General features: G+C 54.7%; 1 protein-coding gene across 1 annotated transcript in view; it reads right to left on the reverse strand.

The window, feature by feature from the left end:
- SHC3 (SHC adaptor protein 3) overlaps positions 1-24,024 on the reverse strand; it is an 87,540-nt gene that overhangs the window by 37,604 nt on the left and 25,912 nt on the right. Inside the window, exons 3-4 of the mRNA XM_059412085.1 lie at positions 2,545-2,608; positions 1,603-1,722 (exon numbers count right to left, since the gene is read on the reverse strand). Coding sequence (XP_059268068.1) covers positions 1,603-1,722; positions 2,545-2,608 — 184 coding nt within the window. The remainder of the gene's footprint in view (positions 1-1,602; positions 1,723-2,544; positions 2,609-24,024) is intronic.

The raw sequence follows: 24,024 nt of genomic DNA on the forward strand, positions 1-24,024 counted from the left end.
GCCAGCGAGGACATTCCAAATTAATGTTAAACGGGGACATCCCCATGAGCATCGTCAAGGGCAGCTCGCGGTGGGCTTCAGGACACACTGAGGAAATTAGAAGCTGCCCTAAATTGAAAAAGCTACGTCCATTTTCCCTGCTGTTCTTATCACTATTTTTATCATTTGGAAGACAATGTAATGACCCTGAAGTGAATTCCAGGGGTGGGAAGAGTGGTCCTGCCCCCAACCCCAGCCCCGCCAGCGTTGTCTCTGGACGGCTCCCCGCGGCAGGCAGGGGGAAGTTACAGAGGCGACACCCCACCGTCCCGGGGGCCTCCCCGCCACACTCCTGTAACTCTCGAACCAAGACAATGACTGCGCTGAGAGAAAATCAGACAGTTTAAAATGCCTCCTTGGGCTGTTGGCACTTGCAAAACCGCTTGGGATCTAGAAAGACCTGAGCAGATGACTGGATAGAAACCAGGAGGCTGGGCCCGGTCCCCGGCAGAGCCCCCTTGGTCTAACCCCCTGCAGCCGCATGCAGCCTTCCGGGACCCTCGTGCCCCCTGTCCCCCAGCAGGAGCCCCCAGGACAGCAGCGACCAGCAGCAATCCCCAAGAGAGGATAAACTTCTAAAAGGTGTTGATCTTTGCGTATTTCGTTTTTGCTCACGAGGCAGCTCTCATACTGGGGTTTGGAATTGACATGGATGTTAGGACTCGGGAAGAAAGGGAAATCGTTTTTGGTCGCCACGATGCCTGACCGCTACTGTGTGGCTGTTCTCAGCCCTTGGGGTGAGATGGAAATTAAACGGAGAGCAACAGCTCTGGAGGTGGTGAACCGCGAGCGGTTTTTCCATCCTCGTGGGGTTCTGGTGCTTCACCTCTCTGAGCGCCCTGCAGAGGGGAGCGCTGGGCCCTTTCATGGTCGCTCTGCACGGGGCGGGGAGCACCCAGTGAGGCCAGCCCGTGTGCACTCCGCCACGGGAGAGCCAGAGGATGTGGCTGGGACACGCCAACCATCCTGGGCCGCGGTCCTGCCGTCTGGGAGGGTGCCCCCTCTTCTGAGCCCAGCCCCCACCATCCTCCACAGACAGTGACCCGGACCTGGCCAACCAGCTCCCCATCCTTTCTGCTCTTCCTCAGTCTGCTTTTTTAAGGGAGGGCTGAGGGAGAAGAGGGGACTAGGAGGCGTGTCCCACAGGACCGAGGGCATGGCCCGAGCATCCCTAGAAACTTGGGAGCAGCCGTGCACCGTGGAAGCGTGAATAGGGACGTGTGGTTCAGGGCCGAGGGGCCCCTCCTTCCTCCGCTGCTGTGCAGAGCGAGGGCCTCTGCAGCCTGGGTCGCAGGTGCTCAGCCCCGAGACAGCCCCAGAGAAAGGCTGAGCCTGCGGAACCCTCCTAGCCCACCACTAGATGCTGGTCATCGCAGCGGTGGGTGGACCAGTGTGAAAGACGGTGATCATCTCTAGGGCGGGCGGGAGAGGCGTCGAAACGAAGCCCAGACGTTGCCTCTCGGTTCGATGCTGGATCCAGGCTTTATCTCAACACCTCTGGTGCGGGGCAGACGAGTAAGTGAAGCTGGGGAGCTGGGGGCGGGGCGTTGAGCGCCCACACACCTGTTTGGAGTCGGGCGTCCGCAGGTTCAGGCTGGCGGTCGATACGGTCAGCGAGATGCTCATCCCCGCAAACTGGAGGTTGGTCTTGCCCAGGATGCTGGACAGCATTTTGCTGGGAGGCTGTGGAATCAAACAGTGGGGTTTTAGGTTTTGATTCCGGTCGTCGAGACCTCTCTTGGTTCCTGTGGGCTGCACCTCCAAACCTCTACCCTCCCGCCCCCTCGATGCTCAGAGGCTCGGGAAGGAGACGGTGCCACGCACGAGCTGGGGTGTGGAGGGGACCCACACCGATGCACGAGTTCTGCAGCACGCAGCAGGCAGCGGTAACTGCTCCAGCACACACACCAGGATGAAGACCCTCGCGGGATATCAGTGCAGGCGGACACGTCTCCTGTCCCTCCCGAGCCTGGGGACGTGCCACAGACCAGCGCCTGCAGCTGACCCGTGCATCGTTGAGCTCTGGCGTTCGTGTCTACGGCCCCTGGACACCAGGTGCAACCCATGCGTCGATGTGAGGCAGCACGTCTTCAGGGATGTCACATTGGAGCTTGAAATCGGCCAGGTGGGGTTACATATGCCATGGAAACTGGCAAACACTACTTCTGGTGCTTCTTACATGGCCCCAAGAGCCGCTGGTTACATCTCCCAGCACAGCACAGGCATCTATCACAAAAGCCGCTCTAGTGAAGTGGATTCAGGTCCATAAGCGCTCGAGCAGCCTGGGCCCTGTCTCACGCGGCTGCTGTCATCACGCTCTGCGGAGCTAGGCCCACAGGGTGCAACTGGGGTGCTGACTTGGGTTGGCCAGTGACACCCAAGGCCATGGCAGGGGACCCCAAGTTCTTGTGTTTAGAAGTGCCAAGAGCCAGGCGGTGAAAGGGACCCTGATGGGTGGGGTGTGACTAACGGTGTCGCGCAGGGGGAAGACACGGGACACAGTACCTTTCTCTTCCTGAAGGCTCCTTTGGCGCCAGGGACAGCTTCACACACACGGCTGATGGCTTCCCTTAAGGGGGCAGAAGGAGAGCCATTTGTCACGTTAATCAGGATTCTGTGACCCAGAGACCACATGCGCACGTCCCCAGGGAAAACATCTGCTGTGCATCCGGCATAGACAGAGCCCCCCGCCCTGCAGGGGTCACCCAGTTCCCCTCGAATGAATAGGTCATCTTGAACCTCTGACGGGCAGCACCCGTGCTCTTCCTGGTGCTGGGGATGCATCCTGACCGTGTGACAAGAACTGAGGCCACACCCCTCTGTTGTACGTTTGGTTAGGATTCCATCTAATAAACCGGTACCCGGACATGCGGCCTCCTGGTGTTTCCTTCAAGGCCACGGTCCTGGCCCAGACCTGACCAAGCACTGCAATGGGCCAGCATCGTTCCAACGTGGCTGAAGGAGGGGAGGCGCTCCAGTGTGACACAGCTGGGTCAGACATGGGGTCTGTGCAGGGCAGCTCCCTCAAGCATGCGTTTACTGAGCAGCTACTACGTGCTGGGCACTCCCCTGAGGAATGGAGGCAAGGGGCCGTGATGGGAGGCCCGGGTGTCTCCCGGGGCAAGACACCCTAAGAGGTGGGGAGCAGGGAATGTGCCACACGGAGGCTGCTCGGGTCCAGATGCTGGAGGTGGGGGACGGGTGCCACCGGAGGGAGGACGAGGCTGGAGGCAGGTGCTTTCGTGAAAGCAAACAGGTCTCTCTCTGAGCTGGCCTCCGTGGGGAGTGACAGAGACAGACCAGAGGTGGCTCTGAAGTCAGGAGCCCAGAAAGGAGCTGGGAGACTGTGAACCCCTCCCCTTGCTCGTGAGGAAAGGACAAAATAGTAAGAGATAAACCGGGATCTGAACACACCGAATGACAAGACAATGGGTCTTCAGGAACATGCTGCAAGCTTTCAACGCTACATACTTCTGGAAATTATTTTCTACCACCTAGAAAAAGAATTGCCACCACAAGACAATGGTCTTAAGAGAAATCTGCCCTTGTTAAATTAGGTAGGAGACTCAGGTAAGCCTCATCTTTGCTGCTAGATTCACTGCAGGGGTGGGGAAAGACTATTCTAGAAGTTCAGATGCCATGAAGACTGGAGAGTGAGTCACCGAGACTCAGAAAAAGTTCATTTAAAAGGAATGAGTGTTTCTGATGTTTATGCTTAGTCATTTATTTTATAATAACGTTCCAACTGTGGTTCTATCAAAATGATCACCCAAGTACCTTCTAAAAGTAAATTCCTGTTGAAGAAGGTCAAGCTGTCTCTTTATAGGACGACATAAACCCCAGCATCTATATTTTATCTGTTTAATTAAAAAAAAAAAAGTTCACCGCATCTCTGCACTGTGCTTATTACATCAAGTGACAGACTTGGCTAAGCCAAGCAGCCAAGTCTCTGATGGTCTCAGCAGGCCAGAAAGACATCACCGGCGGGAAGCTTCCCGTAAGTCTCTCCTTAAATATCCATTCCAGCGTCTAACCTGTGTGACATCCGTGTCTGAGCTGGTGGGCCACGAAGCTTGGGCCACGGGCCTCCCTCCCGCCTGTGCACAGCTTCTGAGAGAGGTGGGAACCACCCGTGGGCATAAGAATGGGTTGGGGAGAGACACAAATAATAAACCAGTCTGTCAAGCGAGTCCTCCCACAGAGTCAGCCCGCATTCCAGGGCATTCAGGGACTCAATCTTTTGTCCTTAAGATTTGCAAATTTCAGAAATTCCAGAAACTTCTCCGAGCTCTAAAGTCGAAAGGATTCCCTTGCGGGTTTTAGAAGCCTCCAACACGCTTGCAAATCAGGCTGCTCTTGAGAAAAATGGCCTCTCTCCATCACCGGCACACACTTGCTCCTAACGCTCGTGTGCGAAACTGCGTGCGTGGGAACGGTGTGTGCGCCCAGGCTGGCGGCGTCGGTTTCCACTCGAGAAAGGGGTGTGATGCGATGTAGGAACTGCAGCCCTTCGGTGCGGCTCCCTCAGAGGTCTGGCCGCGGAGCCACGAGTCTCCTCAGTCCTTCTTGTCTAGCACTGTGTGTCTGCGTGTGCGGTCCTGACTCAGCCTATGCACGTAGGAATAGTTCTTTAGCTCTGCGTAAGTCGCCGAATCCCGGCTCGATTCTCAGGCGGCAAGAACAGGCGCTCCCCGTCATTGAGAACAGAGATTGCGCCCCGACCCCACCTCGGTGAGCCACGACCTCAGAGCTCAGCTAACAGGGATCTCTGGCAGCTGTGCCGTCTCCGGGAAGCAGCTGGCGCCTCCCTCTGTCGCGGCCCCACACCGGCCCCGCCAGCACGAAGCGCTCATCCCAGCCAGCCGCGCCCTCGTGTCGCGACTGCTGCGCGGAGCGTAGCAGGATTTGAGAACTGGGTCCTTCGACTCACGAAGCACCGCTGCGTCCCCATTCATCCGTCTCGTGCTGCCTGCTTACCCTCCCCTCACACACATTCTGGAATAAGATCATAAATATAGATCGATCGATAGATAGATGTCCCACATGGTGATTTTGCCGTAACGGGGTCATACTCTAGCCCGTGAGGGGCAACAAACACGCGTGATGGCAAAGTGCGTCCATTCCACGAAGAAACGTGGTGATGGGAGCAGAACGTGCCACCCCACGCAGGCCACACAGGCCACGCTGGCATCGGGGTTACTCTGCCCTGAAGGCCGCCAAGAAGCAGCAGTGCAAGAAACAGCTCTGCTCTTCCCTGCATTTGCCTAAAAGCAGGACATAAATTTGCGGAGCTAGCCCCCACTCTGTCCACGGGAAGGACGTGCTCGTGTCATGGGACGGCCTCTCTCTTTCCCTTCCTAACCCTCAGAGCCCAGGGGGTGGTCAGCGTGTCCGCCCCAGCCGGGGACGAGGGTATTCCCAGGACAAGCAGGGCACCGTGGGATGGGGGTGCACCAAATCACTCGTGTCTGGACCTCTAAAGAGATGAGATCAGGAAAATGTCACTGAAGCGGGGACAAAGGGGATTCTGGCCTACACCACACACTGTGACTTTGGGCATTAGGAAGGTGATTTGGGGTTGTTGTTGGTGGTGGTTTATTTCTTTTGTTTTGTCAGGATTTTTTTTTCTTTGCATGCCTCATGTATTACATTCCTGCGGACTCATTAAAATGCACCCCAGCCTTTAGGCTTTGGTTCTCACAGATCAAAGCTGGAAATGATAAATCCGGAACCTAGGTGACTGTTTGCCTTACGAGTGACTATGCTCAGGGCATCAGACATTCAGTGCCTGCCCGAGGGTGTGGCACAAGTTCCAGGTTGTAAGGTTTGGCAAGTGCTGGAAAATCCCATCACTCGGACGTCTCATCAGGGCCCGTGTTTTCTTCCGACTTGCGAAGCTGAGAGGTCTTTGATCACAGCACCAAGCAGCTCTCTCCTGACTCCCACTAAGAGAAGGTTTGAAGGACCGGGTGCGAGAAGCCGCCAGGCAGCAGGCTGGGGTGGAGGGGACCTGGGGGCCGATGCTCTGCTCTGATCTGCTTCCCACGAGGCTTTCCCAGGAACACAAGCCTGAGGAAGGGAACGCAGAACCTACCGCCCGAAGACACACACCAAAGACACACACTTTCCAAAACAGGGATGCACGGCTCTGTCAGCCCTCAAGGTTGTTAGTGATAGAAATGCGTGAGTCCCGGCACCATCTGGGCCGGCAAAGAACAGACACATGTTTCTTTGCCAATAGGACCCTGTGGATCCCTGCGCTGAAGGAGATTGACAGGTGGAGGTTAGGGTGCACGTGTGAATTCTGCCCCCCGCCACCCCGGCTGCGTGAGGCACGCTTTCATGGGCGGAGGGCCAGAGGAGGTCATCCAGGAGCCCATGGAGTCTCCTCACATTCACGGTGCCTGGCATGGGCCAAAGGCAGCATGTCTGTCCCTGTTGCTGTCATCAGTATTCACGACAAAGCTCCAAGAACACATCGTCCTTCAGGACCGAGAGGAGCTTGGACCGATGGACGCACGCCAACTGGTCCTAAATCTAATTATACGATTGGCCCCGAACCACATGGGGGGAGTGGCACGGGTCCACTTGTATGTGGATTTTTAAAAATAAATGTGGTACAGTCCCGTGAGTGTATCCTCTCTTCTTCATGATCGTTCCAATGACATTTTCCCTTCTCTAGCTTACTTTAGTCTAAGAATATGGCATATGATATATATAACATATGAAATACGTGTTAATTGACTGTTGATGTTTTTGGTAAGGCTTCCAGTCAACAGGCTATTAGCAGTTATGTTTCTGAGAAATCAAATGTTGTACATGGGTTTTTAACCAAGTGGAGGGTCAGTGCCCCAAGCCCTGTGTTGTTCAAGGTCAGCTGTCTGTACGTAATCACATACATGTGCCCCTGTGCACATACAGACAGAGAGCGTCAGAGACACAGAGAAGGACATATGTAAAGTCCCGGCAGCCTGTTCTGGCTCCAAACACGACGCACGTTCACATTGACCGTAATCGGATTCGTTTGCAGACATATGGTCCCTAGAAACATATGGTCTCTAGAAAACCACGGGAAAGTAAGCAGACCCGTGTGAGCATGAGCTACCGAGGAGTCTGCTCTCGGATCCTATGGACATCTTAGTCCTAGTCTCCCGCGCCGAGATGACACGGAGGGCGGCCGGGGTGGCCGGTCCCCTCGGGCGCGTGGGTCTGCTGTGCACACGCCCCTCCACGCACGCAGACACACGTGCACGCATCCAGTGGGCCCAGACACTCTTGTCTGAGGTGCACAGATCCTCAGGAAGTCAATGATGAAGCAGAAACGAATTTTCCTCTTTTCCAGTTGAGGAGACTTGGATCCATGTAACAGGACCTGGGTTGTCAGCACGGCCGATGCCAGACGCTCTTTCCGGAAAGAAGGAAACTGTGTTTCCCTCCTCACCTCGGCAGGATTTCCCCGCCCTGGCCCCTCATGTCCAGAGAACCGGGTGCAGATACACCAAGACGGAGCAGAGCAGAACACTCCCGACAGCAAATGGCTCTCGTGCCTCGTGGCTACGTGGGGTCCCAGCTGGCTCCCCTCCTGATCGTGGGGGGCTGTCCCAGCCAGCTCCCCACTAAGGGCAGTTGAGGTCAGGGGGGCCCCTGGAGTACGGAGTCGGGCCACACCCCACACTCCTGCCACTTCCGGGGGTGCGCCTGGTCACCACGCTATTAATAACGACAACCGTAAATTATTATACACACTAACTCTGGAAGACAAGGGACGTGAAATTTAAAAAGCCAAAGGACAAAGCCCTAGGAATAAGCACTCCGTGACTCAATGGGCCTCTCTTCAAAACTGCGTTGAATGTCGGGCAAAGAGCTACAGGGCCGTCAGGAAGAGGAGGTGTGTGGGCAGAGCTGGCCCCGCAGCACACCTGACCGGGAGAAGCATGGGCAGGGCAGGGTACGGAGAACCACAGACTTTGGGGTCAGGGACCCCGGGGAGGGGCTGGCCCCGGGCTCCTGCAGGCTCCCACCCAAGTCCTGCAGGAAGGACCTTGCAGGGAAAGAGCCCACCTGCAAGGAACAGAGAAAAGTCTGGTTCGACCGTTCCTCATGGAACATCGCACTCATCAAACCCCTTGGGGCGCCTGGGTGGCTCAGTCGGTTAAGCATCTGCCTTCGGCTCAGGTCATGATCCCAGAATTCGGGGATCGAGTCCCTCAGTGGGCTTCGTGCTCAGTGGGGAGTCTGCTTCTCCGTCTCCGTCTGCTGCTCCCCCTGCTCCTGCTCTCTCTCTCTCCGTTAAATAAATAAAATCTTTTAAAAAAAATCGTACCCCTCGTGTGGGCCGCATGCGCACCTGGAGTATTTACTGAGACAAGACGTACCTCCCTTTCCTCAACACAGTCTGCTCATCACAGACGGTCCGTCAGGAGACCTTCTGTCCGTATCTACCTGCTTCCACGAAGAGGTGAGAACAGAGCCCTCGGACTGGAGAACAGGAGGGGCCCCCGCGAAGCCCAGGAGCCACTGGTCAGCCTTCGGAGAATGTGTCTGTCAGTCCCTGGGGGCAAAGGTGTCCTCGATGGGAAGGCAGAGCCAGAGGGGGCGCCTGGGGCCAGAGGGCAGCGTCCGGGCTCACAAAGACAGACTCTGCATTGTAGGAGGGCAGCTTGCACACGCACACACACACACACACACACGCACACGGACATGCACAGGTCATGAAGAGCCAGCACCCCCAGGACAGGGACAGCTGACCTGTCTTCATGCCCCTCAACAACCTGAGCCACTTCTCCCGAGATGTAGGAGCCACTCTTCCCATTCAGAAAAAAATAAGTAACTAAGATAAAAGGAGTTCAGTTTGGAGAGGGTACGTAAGACTTCCCAGAGCCACACAGTAGTTCAAGGACTCAACATGGGAATTAGATCCTCCGGGGTCCGGAGCCGGGCTTTCCCAGGCTTGAGTGTCCTTTGAGGCTCACACAATGCCCAGTGAGTGGCCCAGGGCCGCACTGCCCTCAGCTCCCCCATGAGCAAGCCAGCGTGCACCCCCAGGCTCTCCCAGGAATGAGGGGTGCCTTCCGGCAGGACCCCAACCCACAGGTCAGGGCAGCACAGTCCCATAGGCCCGGCTGCCTGGCCCAGTTTCAACACCACGGGGATTCGGGGCTGGGACTGTGGCCATCTTCTCCCACAGCGAGCATCCAAATACAAAAAGTAAAGAAATAAAAGTATCAGAAGATCGTCTGCATCGTCCCCCCACGAGGGAGCTCCTCAAGACGGAAAAGCGTCTGGAATCAACACGCTCTACTTTAAACCTTTCACTGTAATACAGAACAGTCCCAGCACACCTGGACATGCAGGACACCCCCTTGAGTCGAAAAGGAAATAGAGAGGAACCCAACAGAGAGTGGACAGGTGGTGTCACCGGGGAGGTCATTACAGAGGAGTTGAGACCAGCCGGCAAAGGTCAGGGATGAGATGCCAGACACTGAAACACCGGCAGCAACAGCTTTTGACCATAAAACTGGGGACGGCGCATGACGTGAAGGCCCAGCGCAGCGGCCCTGAGAAGAAGGGGCCACTCGTGCTGGTGGGAGCGTCAGCCACGGTCAAGGCGGGCGCCCTGGGGGACCGCGTATGGGAACGGAGGCCCGCAGGTCCTCGAGGCAGAGCTCTGTCAGCCAAGCCACCCGGGACCGGACGGGTGACCGGGTCGGCGCTCGGGCTTCGGGACGCGCAGCTGCCACAGGATGAGCGAGACCCAAAGCTCCCGACCTGCCCATGAGGAAGGACACCCGGGGAGTGATGAGAGGGTGGGTGCCTGTGTGTGTGTGTGTGTGTGTGTGTGTGTGTGTGCGGGGTGTGTGGGCACACGTGATACGTGTGTGTGTGATGTGTGCTGTGCGTGTCTATATGAACACAGAAAGACGAGCTGCCTGTCCCCGCACCGTGAGTGGGTGTGTAGAACAGGGAGAGACTTTCTCTTTCGTCCTGTACGTCTCCCTTGTACAATTTGTTACAAGAATACCGTTTTAATAACGTTTTTTAAAAGGAAAAATATTTTTAAAATAGAACAAGAAACAAGTCCATATTGTCACGCACATCATTAAGTCGCTCCGTTCTACTGCCGAGTACATTTATAGCACGCACAGAGCGGAACACGCTCCTTCTCTCCCGGCGGGATGGGGCCCGGCCGCCTCTCCCTCAGGGCCAGGGGACCGCGCTGCTGGGGTGCTGACGTCTGCGGCGTGTTGTCAGGTGCGGCTGTACGTACGCGGAGACTTAGCTTTGGGAGAACCCGTCCAGCTGCCTCCCACCCGCCCACGGTCACACACGCGACACAGGTGGCCCTCCTGGCACTGATCTGCACGAAGTTAGGACGGCCGCGGGCGGCCGTTGGCACAAGGGAAGTGGAGGGGGAAGGAAGGTTCTGTCTGCTTTGCGGTGCTAATTAGTGCTTCTATACAACTGCCCACAGTCATCACAGGGCACGCGTACACGTCGCTGGATTTTACTTATGAAGTCAGCAGTGACGCTAGGGAAGGTACAGTCCCATAACAATTTTTTAATGAGGCAAGAAGCATAGCCTACCGTTTGCCCAGCAGGGCACCCCGCGGGCCATGTCCGGGAGAAGCGCGCACACGCGGTCCCCAGAAGACACGTGCAAGAGTGAGCGTGCTCTCGCCCTCCCTGGGCGCCCCCGAGCAGGGAAGAACACGCTAGCGGGGCAGCGAGAGCATGAGTGAGGGTCGCAGACAAAAGGACGAGGGAGAGCGGAAAGGCGGGCCCAGGGTACATCGCAACCCCCGGTTACGAGTAGTTCAAGGCAGGCTTCGGGGGCCGTGGGGTGCATTCGGGACCCGTTCTGGGTCCTGGACTGGCTGACGGCCAGCGGGTGTGTGCCGACGCCTGAGAGCCGGGTCTAGTCCGCTGATGCCGGATACGGAGGAGAGGCGCCGTCTGATGAGAACAAGAATTTCGCCAAACGTCTCTCTCGCATTTCAGTGCATTTGAGTAAATGAGAGCAACCTCCAGGTTGGCTCGTGGAACTGTCTCTCCAGCGCTGAAAGGCTTCACTGCACCAGCGGTTATAAACTGCTGATTCTGACGTGATCCGCGTCTTCACTCCTCCCGGCGGCAAGCCGTGATTAAGGACTTGGAGAGAGGACATCGTGCCGCCGCGGCCCCTCAAAGAAAGCCGTGTTTTCTACCAAAAATGGCCTTCATGCTACTCACCACAGGCAGCCGCGCTGAGTTTCCCAGAAAAGGCCCCAGGGGCAGAAAGGAAGGAGAAATGATTTAATAACACCTTTCCCACACAGACTCTGTCTCACTGATCACATCCTCTGGGCCGCCACTATTAACAATCTGCTTTTTCTGATGCTTCTTTTTAGCCATTTCCCCAGACTCCTGCAAGCTTAAGATTTCGACAAACATTGGTTGACCGCCGACCATGTGCTGGGCCATGAGCTTCTGGGGGGCCCTGCTGGGAGTCCTGTTGCCCCGGCGGGCTCTGACAATGCCGCACCCAGACCTCATCCAGGAAACAAACCCTGTGTTTATTTTTTTTTTCAGATTTATGTATTTATTCGAGAGAGGGAGAGCCCGTGCACTGGAGCACAGTGGAGAGGGGCGTCGGGAGATGGAGAGAGAAACTCAGGCCGACTCCATGCTGAGCAAGGAGCCGGCCATGGGGCTCGAGCTCCCAACCCCGAGACCACACCTGAGCTGAAAGTAAGGGTCAGACTCTTAACTAGCTGTGCCACCCAGGCACCTCTGCTTTTTATTTGTTTTTAAAGATTTTATTTATTTATTGAGAGAGGAGAGAGAGAGAGAGACAGAGAGAACATGAGTAGGGGGAGGGGCAGAGGGAGAAGCAGACTCCCTGCGGAGTGGGAAGCCCAAACTGGGGCTCGATCCCAGGACCCCAGGTTCATGACCTGAGCCAAAGTCAGATGCTTAACCAGTTGAGCCACCCAGGCGCCCCAAACCCTGTGTTTAGAAGGCAGTGGGGTTCAATCCCCTGCCCTACCGGATTCAGACACCTTAGACTTTGTTATAATGACCAACAAATATGAATAGATTTTGATGATGGGAAAATGCTTATGATTCTAAGGGAGGATCCGTGAATATAAGCTTTTATATACAGTCTGAACATTGTTATATCAAAAATGCATAAGAAAAACACCTTAACTGAACCATGTCAAAAGTGACATCATCGCTACTGAGACAAGGTGACATCATAGGGTGAGAAGGACACAATTTCTATCCTGTCAGAAGTACGTGACCCAAAGGCAACAGACAAATTGAAATTGAGGGAAATCCTACAAAAAAGTCCACTTTTTATAAATGTCAAGACAACAGAAGGTTGGGCGTTTGTGCCAGTGGAAGGGAGTCCAGAGCCGGGACAACTAGACACAATGGGTGATTCTGGCTGGAGCAGCCTCTTGATATCAAACCAGACAAGGACACTGCGAGAAAATTACAAGCCAGTGTCCCTGGTGGACACAGATGCAAAAGTCCGCAACGAAACAACAGCAAACCCGACCAGCAGTATGCTAGAAGGATTGTTCACCTGGTCAAATGGGATTTATTCCAGGGACGCAAGGGTGGTCTGCAAATCAAGCACTGTGACGCTCCCCGGCTAATGTAGGACAAAAACCACACAATCATCTCGGTCACTTGAGAAGACTCCTTGGACAGAATTCAACATATATTCCTGGCAGGAACTCTCAGCAAACTGGGTGTACAGGAAAGTACCTTAGCATAATTCAGGACATACGGGACAAGCCTGACATCACACTCAGTGGGGAAGACCTACAGCTTTTCCTCTAAGGTCAGGAGCAAGATGGGGATGTCCACTGCCCCACCTCGATTCAATGTGCTGTTGCTTTTTCAAAACTGTTTTGGCTACTCTAGGTTCTTGACTGTTCTATGTACATTGAAGAACCAGCATATTCATTTCTACAAAAAGGTTAGTGGGACTTTGATGAAAATTGCATTAAATGTTTAGATCGGGTTTTTTTTTTTTTTTTAAAGATTTTATTTATTTATTTGACAGACAGAGATCACAAGTAGGCAGAGAGGCAGGCAGAGAGAGCGGGGGAAGCAGGCTCCCCTCTGAGCAGAGAGCCCGATGCGGGGCTCGATCCTAGCACCCTGGGATCATGACCTGAGCCGAAGGCAGAGGCTTTAACCCACTGAGCCACCCAGGCACCCCTAGATCAGTTTTTAAAGACTACATTTTTACAACGCTGAGTTTTCTAACCTGAAAATACAATATTTAGTAGTTTGTTGTATATAAATCTCACATTTTCTTAAAATTAACACTGAAACAGTGTGGAGGTTCCTCAAAAAATTAAAAATAGAGCTACCCTATGACCTAGCAATTGCACTACTGGATATTTACCCCAAAGATACAGATGTAGTGAAAAGAAGGGGCATCTGTACCCCAATGTTCATAGCAGCAATGGCCACAATAGCCAAACTGTGGAAGGAGCCGAGATGTCCTTCAACAGACGAATGGATAAAGCAGATGTGGTCCACATACACAATGGAATATTACTCAGCCATCAGAAAGGATGAATACCCAGCTTTTATATCAACATGATGGGACTGGAGGAGATGATGCTGAGTGAAATAAGCAGAGAGAGTCAGTTACCATATGGTTTCACTTACTTGTGGAGCATAAGGAAGAGCACAGAGGACATTAGGAGACGGAAGGGAAAATTGAAGCGGGGAGTCGCGGTGGAGGACAAACCATGAGAGACTGTGGACTCTGGGAAACAAACTGAGGGTTTCAGTGGGGAGGGGGTGGGGGATGGGTGAGCCTGGTGATGGATGATTATAAGGAGGGCACGGATTGCATGGAGCACTGGGGGTTCTTTTCTGTTTTTAACATTTTTTTAAAGATTTATTTATTGGACAGAGAGGGATCACAAGTAGGCAGAGAGGCAGGCAGGGGTGGGGGGAAGCAGGCTTCCCGCTGACCAGAAAGCCCGATGCAGGGCTCAATCCCAGGACCCTGAGATCATGACCTGAGCCGAAGGCAGCGGCTTAACCCACTGAGCCACCCAAGCGCTCCGGAGCACTGGGTGTTCTATGCAAACAATGAATCATGGAACACGACATCAAAAGCTAATGATGTACTCTATGGTGACTAACAGCACAACTAAAAAAATTAACACTAATTTGTGTTTTTATGCTATTCTATATGGTCCTTTAAAAATTTCATTTTGCAATTGATTTCTGCAACCTCACTTATTAGTTCTAGAAGCTTTTATGTAGATTCTTCAGGATTTTCTGTATAGATGGCCATGTCACATGTAAATAGAGACCATTTCATTTCTTTCTGTCCAATTTGTATGGCTTTTACATTGTTCTTATCTTAGCGCACGAAGATCTCGAGTACGGTATTAACTAAGGGCTGCTAACAATGGTGTTGGCTGTAGGGTTCTGTGGATCCTGCTTGTCAGATTACGGGAGTAATCAGCCATCCTAGTGTGTTGAGAATTTTCATCATAAACGTATATTGAATTTTGTCAAAACCTTTTCTTCGTACATGAAGATTTCCATATTTTTTCCTTAGTCTGCTGATAAGGAGAATGACATTGATTAAACTGTTCATGTTGAGCCAACCTTGCAGTCTTCAGATAACCCTCCAGCATGTGATGTATTATTATCTTCTTGATAAATTGCTGGTCCAATTTGCTACCGCACTGTCAGGGTTCTCTGTCTATTTCACAAGGTGTTGTTTTTTTTGTTTTTCTTTTCATGCCTTTGTCTGGTTTTAGTATCAGATAATGCTGGCTTCCTAGAATGAACTGGGAAGTTTCCCTCCCGTTTTCAGGAAAAGACTGTGAAGAGCAGGTGTTATTTCTTCCCAAACGTCTGGTGGATTCCACCAGTGGAACCATGTGGCTCTAGAGCTTCTCCATGGGGAGTTTCGCTTTTTGATTTTAATTTCTTTAATAGACAAAGGTTTATTTAGGTTATTTTTTTCCCTTAAGCCACTCTGGTTGTTCTAACTTTCAAGGAATTTATCCATTTCATCTAAGTTATTCAATTTATTGGCATCAAGTTGTTCATGGGATTTTGTTATTATCCTCCAGAGCAGTAGTATCTGTGGGAATGTCCCCTCCTTCCTTCCCTCTGTTGGTGATCCAAACTTTCTCCCTTTCCACGACTCATCTAATAGTTTATCAATTTTAGTGGGTTTTTTTTTTTTTAACCACCTTTTGGTTTTGAATGTTTTCTCTATTCTTTTCAATTTCATTGATTTCCAGTGCTCTTGAAATGGCCTAAAGAACAGTGAAACGTACAGAAAACACAGCAATGATTCTGAGTCAAGAAATGGTTCACGATATTCAGACTCTGAGTTGGAAAAACGTTTTAGGGATACTTTTTTCGTATTGCTTATATTTTCCTTTTAACAGATGTACAAGGGTTATGGTGATAGAAATCTGTGCCTTCAGAAATACAAAATCGCTTTTTCAATATATATAGAAATTGATATGATTTTCAATACATATAAAAATGGAAAGCATTGTGTCATATTTTAATAGGCAGTGCTTTTCTTTTAATGCCTTCAAAATAACGAGTGGTTTTTTTCTTTTTACAGGAAGCAGTATTTTGGAGCGGATGGAATGTGGTCATGTCTTCAGATGTCTACTACCATGTCTAGTGAGGTAAGAGCGATTCAGACCATGTGGTCTTACAGCTCAGGGCAAAAGTGGGTGCTCCCGTAGCTGGATGCTTGGCCTGGAGGCAGGCACCAGGGCCAGGAGAATGAGGAGCAGCAGGTCAGCCTGGTTCTGCAAAGGAAGCCTAATGGGGCATCCTGAGAGGTATATTCGGGAAGGTAGCTGGGGTGGGTCAGGCAGAATGCTGGCTGCGAAATTAAGAATTTTCCATTGTGGGGCACCTGGGGGGCTCAGTCATTAAGAGTCTGCCTTCAGCTCAGGTCATGATCCCAGGGTCCTGGGGTCAAGCCCCGCACAGGGCTCCCTGCTGAGTGGGGAGTCTGCTTCTCGCTCTCGCTCTGCCTTCTGCTGCCCCTACTTGTGCTGTCTGTCAAATAAACAAAATCTTTAAAAATAAATCTTCCATTAGATTCTGCAGGTAATGGATAAACGATGAAGGTTAATGGGGAGTAGTACGTCCCAGGCGGACTAACCCATGAGCAGGTGCCCAGGGAACTGAGGGAGGCTGCCCAGGGAGAGCCAGTAGGCACTAGTGTCTGAGCGAGGGAGGAAGGTCAGGTAGAACAGTCCCGGCTTCTACTCTGGGAGAAGACGCTGGCTGTTGTCACCGCAAGTACTCCACGAGACGTGAGCTGGGCCCAACGGTCCAGGAGACGGTCCTGTTCTCACAGTGGTGGGAGGTGAGAACAGGAGCAGAGAGCCGATCCTTGGGACCTGGAACCGTGCCCAGCAAGACGCAGGTCTGTCTGGCCGCTCTCGGCGCAGGACTCAGAAGATTCAGGGGTGTGGACACAGGTCTGTGGCTTATGCACCCAGATGACTTAAGGCAATGAGACGGCCAACCTGGACAGAGTATCATGAACGGGAGAGCGTCGATGTCCGCGAACACGTCTCGAGCTCTTCTGTGCACTAGATGGCACGTTAGGTGCTTTTCAGATATTAACTCAATCACTTCTCGACCCTTTGAAGGAGGCACCATAATGATTCCCGTTTTAAAGATGGAGAAACAGAGACGCAACATATTTAAGTCACTTCCACAGCTGCCCAGCTGGAGAGTGGTTTCGTGCACACAGAAGCCCAGAGCATCTGTCTCCAGAACCTAGAACACGAGACCGTTCTCTTACAAGGGCAAGGAGATCTTTACGGAAGGATATATTGGAGTGGGGGGGGGGGGGCAAGTGAACTCCGAGAAAGAGACAGAAAAGGAGCAATCGGAGAGGTACTTCCTGACACAAATGTGCTTCTGGCAGGAGGATTATAAATACGCACCAGGCCAGATGGTCCCTGAGGAGAGTATGGAGTGAATGCCATATACTCCTCTCTATTTAAACCATGCTAAGCCACCAAGTCAACTATGCTCTCCATTTTTAAAATTTCTGGATGAGTGGGATCACTTGAAAAAAAAAAAAAAGATAAATGGACTCATTTTCAAAGCTGTGGTTTCATAGATGGGAGGAGTTGCAAATGGTTGGGAAGTTATAGATAGATCTCTGGAGCTCTGCTTCTCCAAGGGCGGTACCTGGCCCGGGGGCAGCAGCATCCCCTGGAGACTTGTTGCCAATGCAAATTCTCGGCCCCCACTCCAGACCTGCTGAATCGGAAACTCTGGGGGTGGGGCCCAGCCATCTGCCCGAAAATGCCGTCCACGTGACTTCAGCGGAGGCCCACGTTTCAGAAGGAGGGATCCAGAAAATAAGACGATCTATGCTGTGCAGCCAGTGTCTGCAGCCCCACCCCGGGTCGAGCACTGATGGAACGCAGACCATCCCTGCGCCCCTCTGCCTAGCCTGCTGGGTTCTGAAAGGAATCAGACTCCAGGGGCGCCCAGGTCAGGTGGGGGCCCCTCCTTGCGGGGCAATATGGTAGAGGAAACACAAAGTTTCTCCATGCCTGCTGCCTTCACCCAGATCTTAGCAGGGTCGCGGGCACCTGGGTCTCACCCCACCGCGCCACGGCAGAATCCCACGGGAGGGCATCTTGACCATTAAGAAAGCTCCCGTGTCCTCAGCACGCCAAGAGTGACGTGCCTACCATGCAGAAGGTTCTAGCAGGAGCCGGCTTAGTAGGCTGCCAAAGAGGCAAATTAACAAACCAACAAATCCTGAGACTTCGCACGAAGCTCTGTGAAGTCCTCACCTGCTTTGCTGACACCCGCAGACACGGCATCTAACCTTTCTGTGCATTCCGGAGACACCGGGGCTCACCCCTGCCACCTGCCCTTCCTTGCCACGCGTCCTGCAAGAGCCTGGCTCACCCTCACGGCCCAGCTGCCCCCCGAGCCTCCCGGCCGACAGCCAGCCTCTGGCCGGATGTGCCCATGCCCGCGGGTGGTGACCACAGCGGAACGTGTGCCCGTGCTCAGTAGCCGCTTACCAGAGCGTTAGGACCGCAAGGCCGGCCTGACGTGCTGTGAGCCAGGCCTCGAGGGGAAAGGGGACCCCAGGACGAGGAAGGACGTCCGGGTTGTCCAGGTGGGGAGGGAGCGAGAGCCAGGCCGGGTTACGCAGGTCTTCAGGGCAAGCGAGGAAGACCCTGTCCCGGGGCGTCGTGCAGTCTGCGCTGGCGCGGCTCTCCGCCCACCGCCCCCGTCCACCCGGCTCGCCCGTCCTCACCTCCTCTGAAGCCCGCCCCAGCCCATCCCCCCCATCGCTTCAAGCTAGCTGCGGGGGTTAGAGCCTCTCTTCTCTAAACCAGCCACATGAAGTTTTCGGTTATGAACACTTTTATTACATTTCCTCCTGTTATTTGGAGAAAGTTCACGGCAGTCGCTGGAGCACAGGACGGACAGCCCCAGGAGGACGGACAGCCCCAGGACGGACTGAGGGCGTGGAGCGGGGACAGAGCCCCGTTTGCACGTCCACGTTGCCTCCAGACGGAGCCCCGTACTCACGACTCCGGACCCTGAGCTCCGGTTCCCGGCCCCTGAGCCTGCGCAGGCCATCGTTCCGCGGCGGCCAGTAGGGGCCTTTGGAACCCGCAGCGCTCCCCTCTCCAGTGGCGTCTCGGGGGCTCGCCCGGCAGTCGTGTGCTTCCCAAAAGATGCACCTGTCCCCGTCCCTCGTCCCTCGACGGGGCTGCAGCCCTGTGGCAGCACGCCGTCTGGGGCCGCCGCTGTGGCTCAGGTCTCCGCGCCACTTGCCAGCTTGTGCGATCTCAGTCTGGGAGAACTTTCCAGTCCCGTATCCTCACATCTGGGAGCACACAGCCCGCCCCAGGGCTCCTGAGCAAAGCCTCGCACAAGAGGCCACTCTGAGGTCGCTCACCGACACTTGACAGTGCTCACCCTTTCACTGACAAAAGCAGCAAGGGCTCATCGTGATGACGGGCTCTTCCCGGCGCTTTGTTCTCAAAATCCAAACGGCGGCCAGACACGGGATGTGACTGACACATGGTTGTTGGACGAACGAATGACACACTCATTGCAAGGCCGGAATGCACTAAGTACTTAGTACGAGAGCCGTGATTAGTATTATTACCAATTATTATTAGCATCTGGCAAAGCAGGGACACGATAAAATATTAGACAATATTGGCTCAAGTGAAAATAAAGACACATTATTAAATATTTCACCCTTTTCAGTAACTTAACAGTTTTCTCTTCAGCTAGAAAAAATACCCTGGATTGAACTGATATTGATAATTAGTAATAATATCAACGAGCAAACAATGTTACAGACTGATCATTGTATCAATTATAGTTACAATAATTACACTATCAGTGTTACTATCACACAGAAAATCAGAGAGAGGAACCTGAGCCCAGAGAGGTAACAAGTGGATGGGACCCAGAGCTCGGCTGGTGCCCAGGGTCCCTAGACTCCCCCATGGGATTAGGAGCTTCATTGGGCATATGTAGGTTTCTACTAGGAGGGGTCAGGACAGCTGCTCAGAGGGGCCACAGCTGAAAAGTCCGATTCAGAATGGACAGGCCAGGAACCGTCATCTTGACGCCCCCGTGCCCACTCTGGGGTCCATGGCCGGTGCCTATGACCCTGTCCAGCTGCCTCAGGGGCCCACTCTGGCATGGGCTGCTCTGACAGAGGCTCCTGCTGCATCCTCAGCCTGGCCAGGGATGGGGGGGGGAGTTGTGTGCCTCTGTCTCTGCCCAGGACAATCCTCAATTTCACTTAACTTGGTGGGAGGCAGTTGGTGGGGAATGGCACCAGCGTCCCCTCCCTCTGGGAGAAGGAGGCCGGCCAGTGATGGGGCCTCTGTCAGCGACTCTCTTCCCTGCTCATCACGCAGGCCTATGAAAGCAATGGCCTCCCTCCTATGCTTCCTAAAAATCTACTGGCTTAAATGCTCCCTCCTCCGGGAAGCCTTCCCAGACTTGCTCAGGCCCTGGGGATGCTCTCCCAAGTGTCTGTGGTACTTCTGAAGGCTTGCACTGAACACCTGTAGGACTGTCTTGTGACTCTGGGCCTCTCTTGGGGTGCGGCCTGCTAAGCAGCTGTGCCCAGTACTTTCTCACACCCGGAAGCTGATGCAGGAGACATGGGCATGGAGTTACGGGGGGGGGGGGGGGGGGGGGGGGGAGGGACCCAGCTGTGCCCCAGAGCCGGGGGGTGGGGGTGGCTTGCACACGGGGAGCTGGTGTTGCCAGAGGAACTTCTCAACTGGAAAACCACCAGCTCCCTCCCCACCAGGCCTCACCCCAGGGGCACAGAGCTGCCAGAGGCTGGCTCCATGACACGTGTTCAGAACAAGTAAATTTAGAATGAAGCAGTAAGGCTAGAGTCACAAGGGAGTGGCTCTGAGTTCCCCGAATACGCAGGGACGGGTGGGCAGGCTGTCACACCCGCCGTCGCCTTTCTATTTCTGGCAGTCAGCTCGCCCCGGGCCCGAGCGCTGCAGATCTTCTCCTCTTCCACGCGCCGAACGCCAGTCGACAGCAGAGGTGTCTGTTCAGTGGCGAGAAAGGAGCCTAGGAGAGCCACCATCCAGCGCTCTAACTGGGAAGCTGGGGCAGCACCCAGGCGCCCAAGCAGAACCCAGCCTTGCTCACCGTGTCCCACGCCACGTGTCAGCACACCCATCCTAACACCGCTGGTAGAGCGGATTTGCAAACACAGGACCTTCGAATTACTTCCTCTGGGTTTGCAAAGGGAGAAGCAACAGAAGCAAGCCCCGCCCACTCGGGGCGGCGCATAGCTGTCACACCACCATTCTCAGACTGAGCAGATGTCCAGAGCCTACCACCCCGGGCTCTCCATCGTCCTACCGGAGGTGGGGGGTGATGCGATCAGAGCGTCAGTCCCTGGACCGCAGGCGGCTCCCCCAGTGGCCGGCAGCCCTACGCCTTCCTCCGTGTCCATCTCCGGCCACGGCAGCCGCTCAGAGCCCCATATCACATTAGCAGGTGCATATCACATTAGCAGGTGCAGTCTTGCCCCACACCGCGCAGTGCACTTGCTCTGATCCCCGACCGAGCTCATGAGGAAGTGGCCACGCTGGAGGCATGATGGGACAGGCTCGGGGCAGGTGGCTTGCAGGAGTCCAGCAGGGGCGCAGTCTCAGGAAGGCCCTCAGGCACATGGATGATGGACGATGGGGGTGGGTTCACCCTGGACTTGGTTCTTTGAGGGCACATAGAGAACGCTGGAGCCGGAAGTGCCTGGAGAAGCCGGCGCTGCCTGGCCTCCCCGGTCGACCGGGAGACGGGGTGGGGGCCGGGGGACAGCGGGGAGGACAGAGTCTCGAGGCCAGGCTGCGGGCCTCGGGCTTGCCTTTTGGGTCACCACCAATGGGCCCCTCCATGTACAGGGTGGGTGAGACCAGTCCGCAAGCCAAGCGGCATCCTCCACTTTCACAAGCCCCCACGATCAGAGCGCCAGGTCCCCAGGGCCTCTGACCCTAGTCATCAAGTCACCAGGGTGAGTCCACTACTCTGTTCCGACTCAAGCCCCTGCAGCCACCGACAGCCTGCCCAGCACGTTCAGACCCAACCACGTGGTCACACTCCCGACCACAGCCCACGCGTGAAACCTCAGATAGAAGAGATGACACCGTCACAGCGTTCGCACCAGCAGGCTGACAGCCAGTCCTGCGTTCACTACCCTCTGCCCTGCGCGGACAGTGTGAGGAGTGCGTGGCCGGCCCACACTCATCCGCTGAAGAGAACAAAAGGGAATAACTTCCTGAAAGAGAGTTACCCAAAGCTTACCCAAGCTTTGATTTTGATTTTCACACTAAAGGGGCCTTATGCATGTTTCTAGAGAATTTTCCAGAAACGGTGATTCTGGAGCAGAACGGTGGGTGTGCATGCCATGGGGCATGCTAGGGAGCCGGTCACATCCATGCAGTGGTACTGGAGAAGGTCTGGTCCTGACCAGGGTCTTTGGGGCCCATGGAAACTACAGCAGCTCTTAAAATAAAGGAAGCAAAATCACAAAACCAGATTGCACTGCCGACTCCGCAATTCAGAAGAATGAGTTTATTTCAGGACCTAGACGATGCACTGACCGTCCACAGGAGCACACCAGAAAGAGTGGCACAGGCGCACGTGGCTGCCGACGGGACCGTCATCTGGCAAGTCCGAGCAGTGCAGAAGGTCAGCCGGAGTCATTTAAAGCCAACACGGATGGCTGGAGAAGGGCCACCTCGCTGAGAACTCTGGGCTTAAGTGGTATGTCTTTATAGCCTTCCAGGTCCTAAAAATGGCTTAAGATGACTCCCAATAATAGATAAAACTTAACACGATAAATAGCATAAAAATGAGCAGAGGAGGAAATCCGAGGAAAGACGGAAAAGACACGCTGGTCCAGCAGCCAGAGGCACGTGGAGAGCCTCGCATCACTGTGCACGGGGCGCCCGAAGGGCAGAGACCACGCTCTCCCCCAGGTCCTCCCCACCTGACGTGGCTCTTCCCGCCATAACCCAGCTCAGCCCTCCACACCCTCCCCCTGCAACAGAGGAGAACCATCTGGAGAGAGGACGTCTCAGGGAGGTGAATGGCGCGGTCCACGCAGGAGGTCATCTGACCCCGGGTTCAGGCCGGGCAGCTACTCTCGGGAGCACTGTTGGCCACCGTCACCTGGTTTGGAAATCCAGCTCGGTCCTTCCTGCTGGCGACTCTCCCCCCGACCTCCTGCCCGTCTCCCTGGGTGACGCCAGCCGGAGGCCCTGCCTCCCGCCCCTCCCCCAGGCCGAGCCGCGCACTCTGTGGGCGCCGCCCCGTGGGCGTCAGATCTCCCACGACCACCACCCACCACCGAGGTGGGCATCGTGCTTGCGTCCTGTTCACGGGGGTGCAAGCGGAGCCCAAGCTTGCACAGGTGGAAAATGGCAGAGCGGGGCCCCACCCGTGGGACGTCCCTCCACGCGTGGGCGGCCTCCGGGCTGCTCCGCCGCGGGTGTCCCGGAGTGAGGTGATTCACCGCGATCACCACAGCTAAGTATATAGTGGCCGGCAGCTTGCGGCCTGCTTGCGGAGTTAGCCGCTCGGAAGCGGCCGGCAGTCCACAGGCGGCTCTGTGGAGAGCGTGACAGTCAGCCTAAACTCAGACCAACACTCCGTTGACCCCCACAGAAGGACACGTGGTTGGCCTCCAAGAGACACTTACATCTACAGCTTGTACCCTCCACCAGAGGAGTAGGGGCTGGTCACTTGCTCACAGAAATACATATTTTTATGAACAGTGTGGCCGGGCAGCCCTTGGAAACACGTCTTCCCAGAGGCTGTTGACGACACCCTGATCACGTCTGTCCCCACCTCCCATTTCCCGGCAGCCTTCAGCATAGACAGCAAGTGCCGCGGGGGCGCGGCCAGCACTGGGAGGTGGCCTCGGCCTCAGCCCTCTGCCCGGCGCCCCCCAGGGCTGCGCAGTCTTCTCCTGGAGCTTTGCCAAGGCTTCTCTCTGACCTTGACGAGTCACAACCTTGATGTTTCCTAGGCGTGGACTGCAGCTGTCCCCTAAAATAAGGACCGTGCCACGTGATCAAAACAAGGCAAGAAGCAAAAAGCATCGTGGAGACAACCACAGAGAGTTTTCAAAAAGCCTAACCAAGCCAGAACTCAACACCAAGTCTCCTGAGCCCCAGAACGGCGCCCCCCTCCCCCCAGCCCATTACACCGCCTGCCTTTGCGGAAGCCTGAATGGAACGGGGCGGGGGGACGCACACCTAGACTTCCACATCCACCGGGGTCTGCCCCGCAGCTTGCTGCTACGGTGTTACCGTTGCTCCAGGACCCTGATGGGAGGGAGCACCAGGGTAGTTCCCATCCCCCCACCCCTGCTCCCCAGCCTGTGCCCATCACACGCCCCTCTGTCGCTGCCCATGCATCTTTCTC

Source organism: Mustela nigripes, chromosome 9 (genome assembly GCF_022355385.1).
Source record: "Mustela nigripes isolate SB6536 chromosome 9, MUSNIG.SB6536, whole genome shotgun sequence".
Lineage (NCBI taxonomy): Eukaryota > Metazoa > Chordata > Mammalia > Carnivora > Mustelidae > Mustela > Mustela nigripes.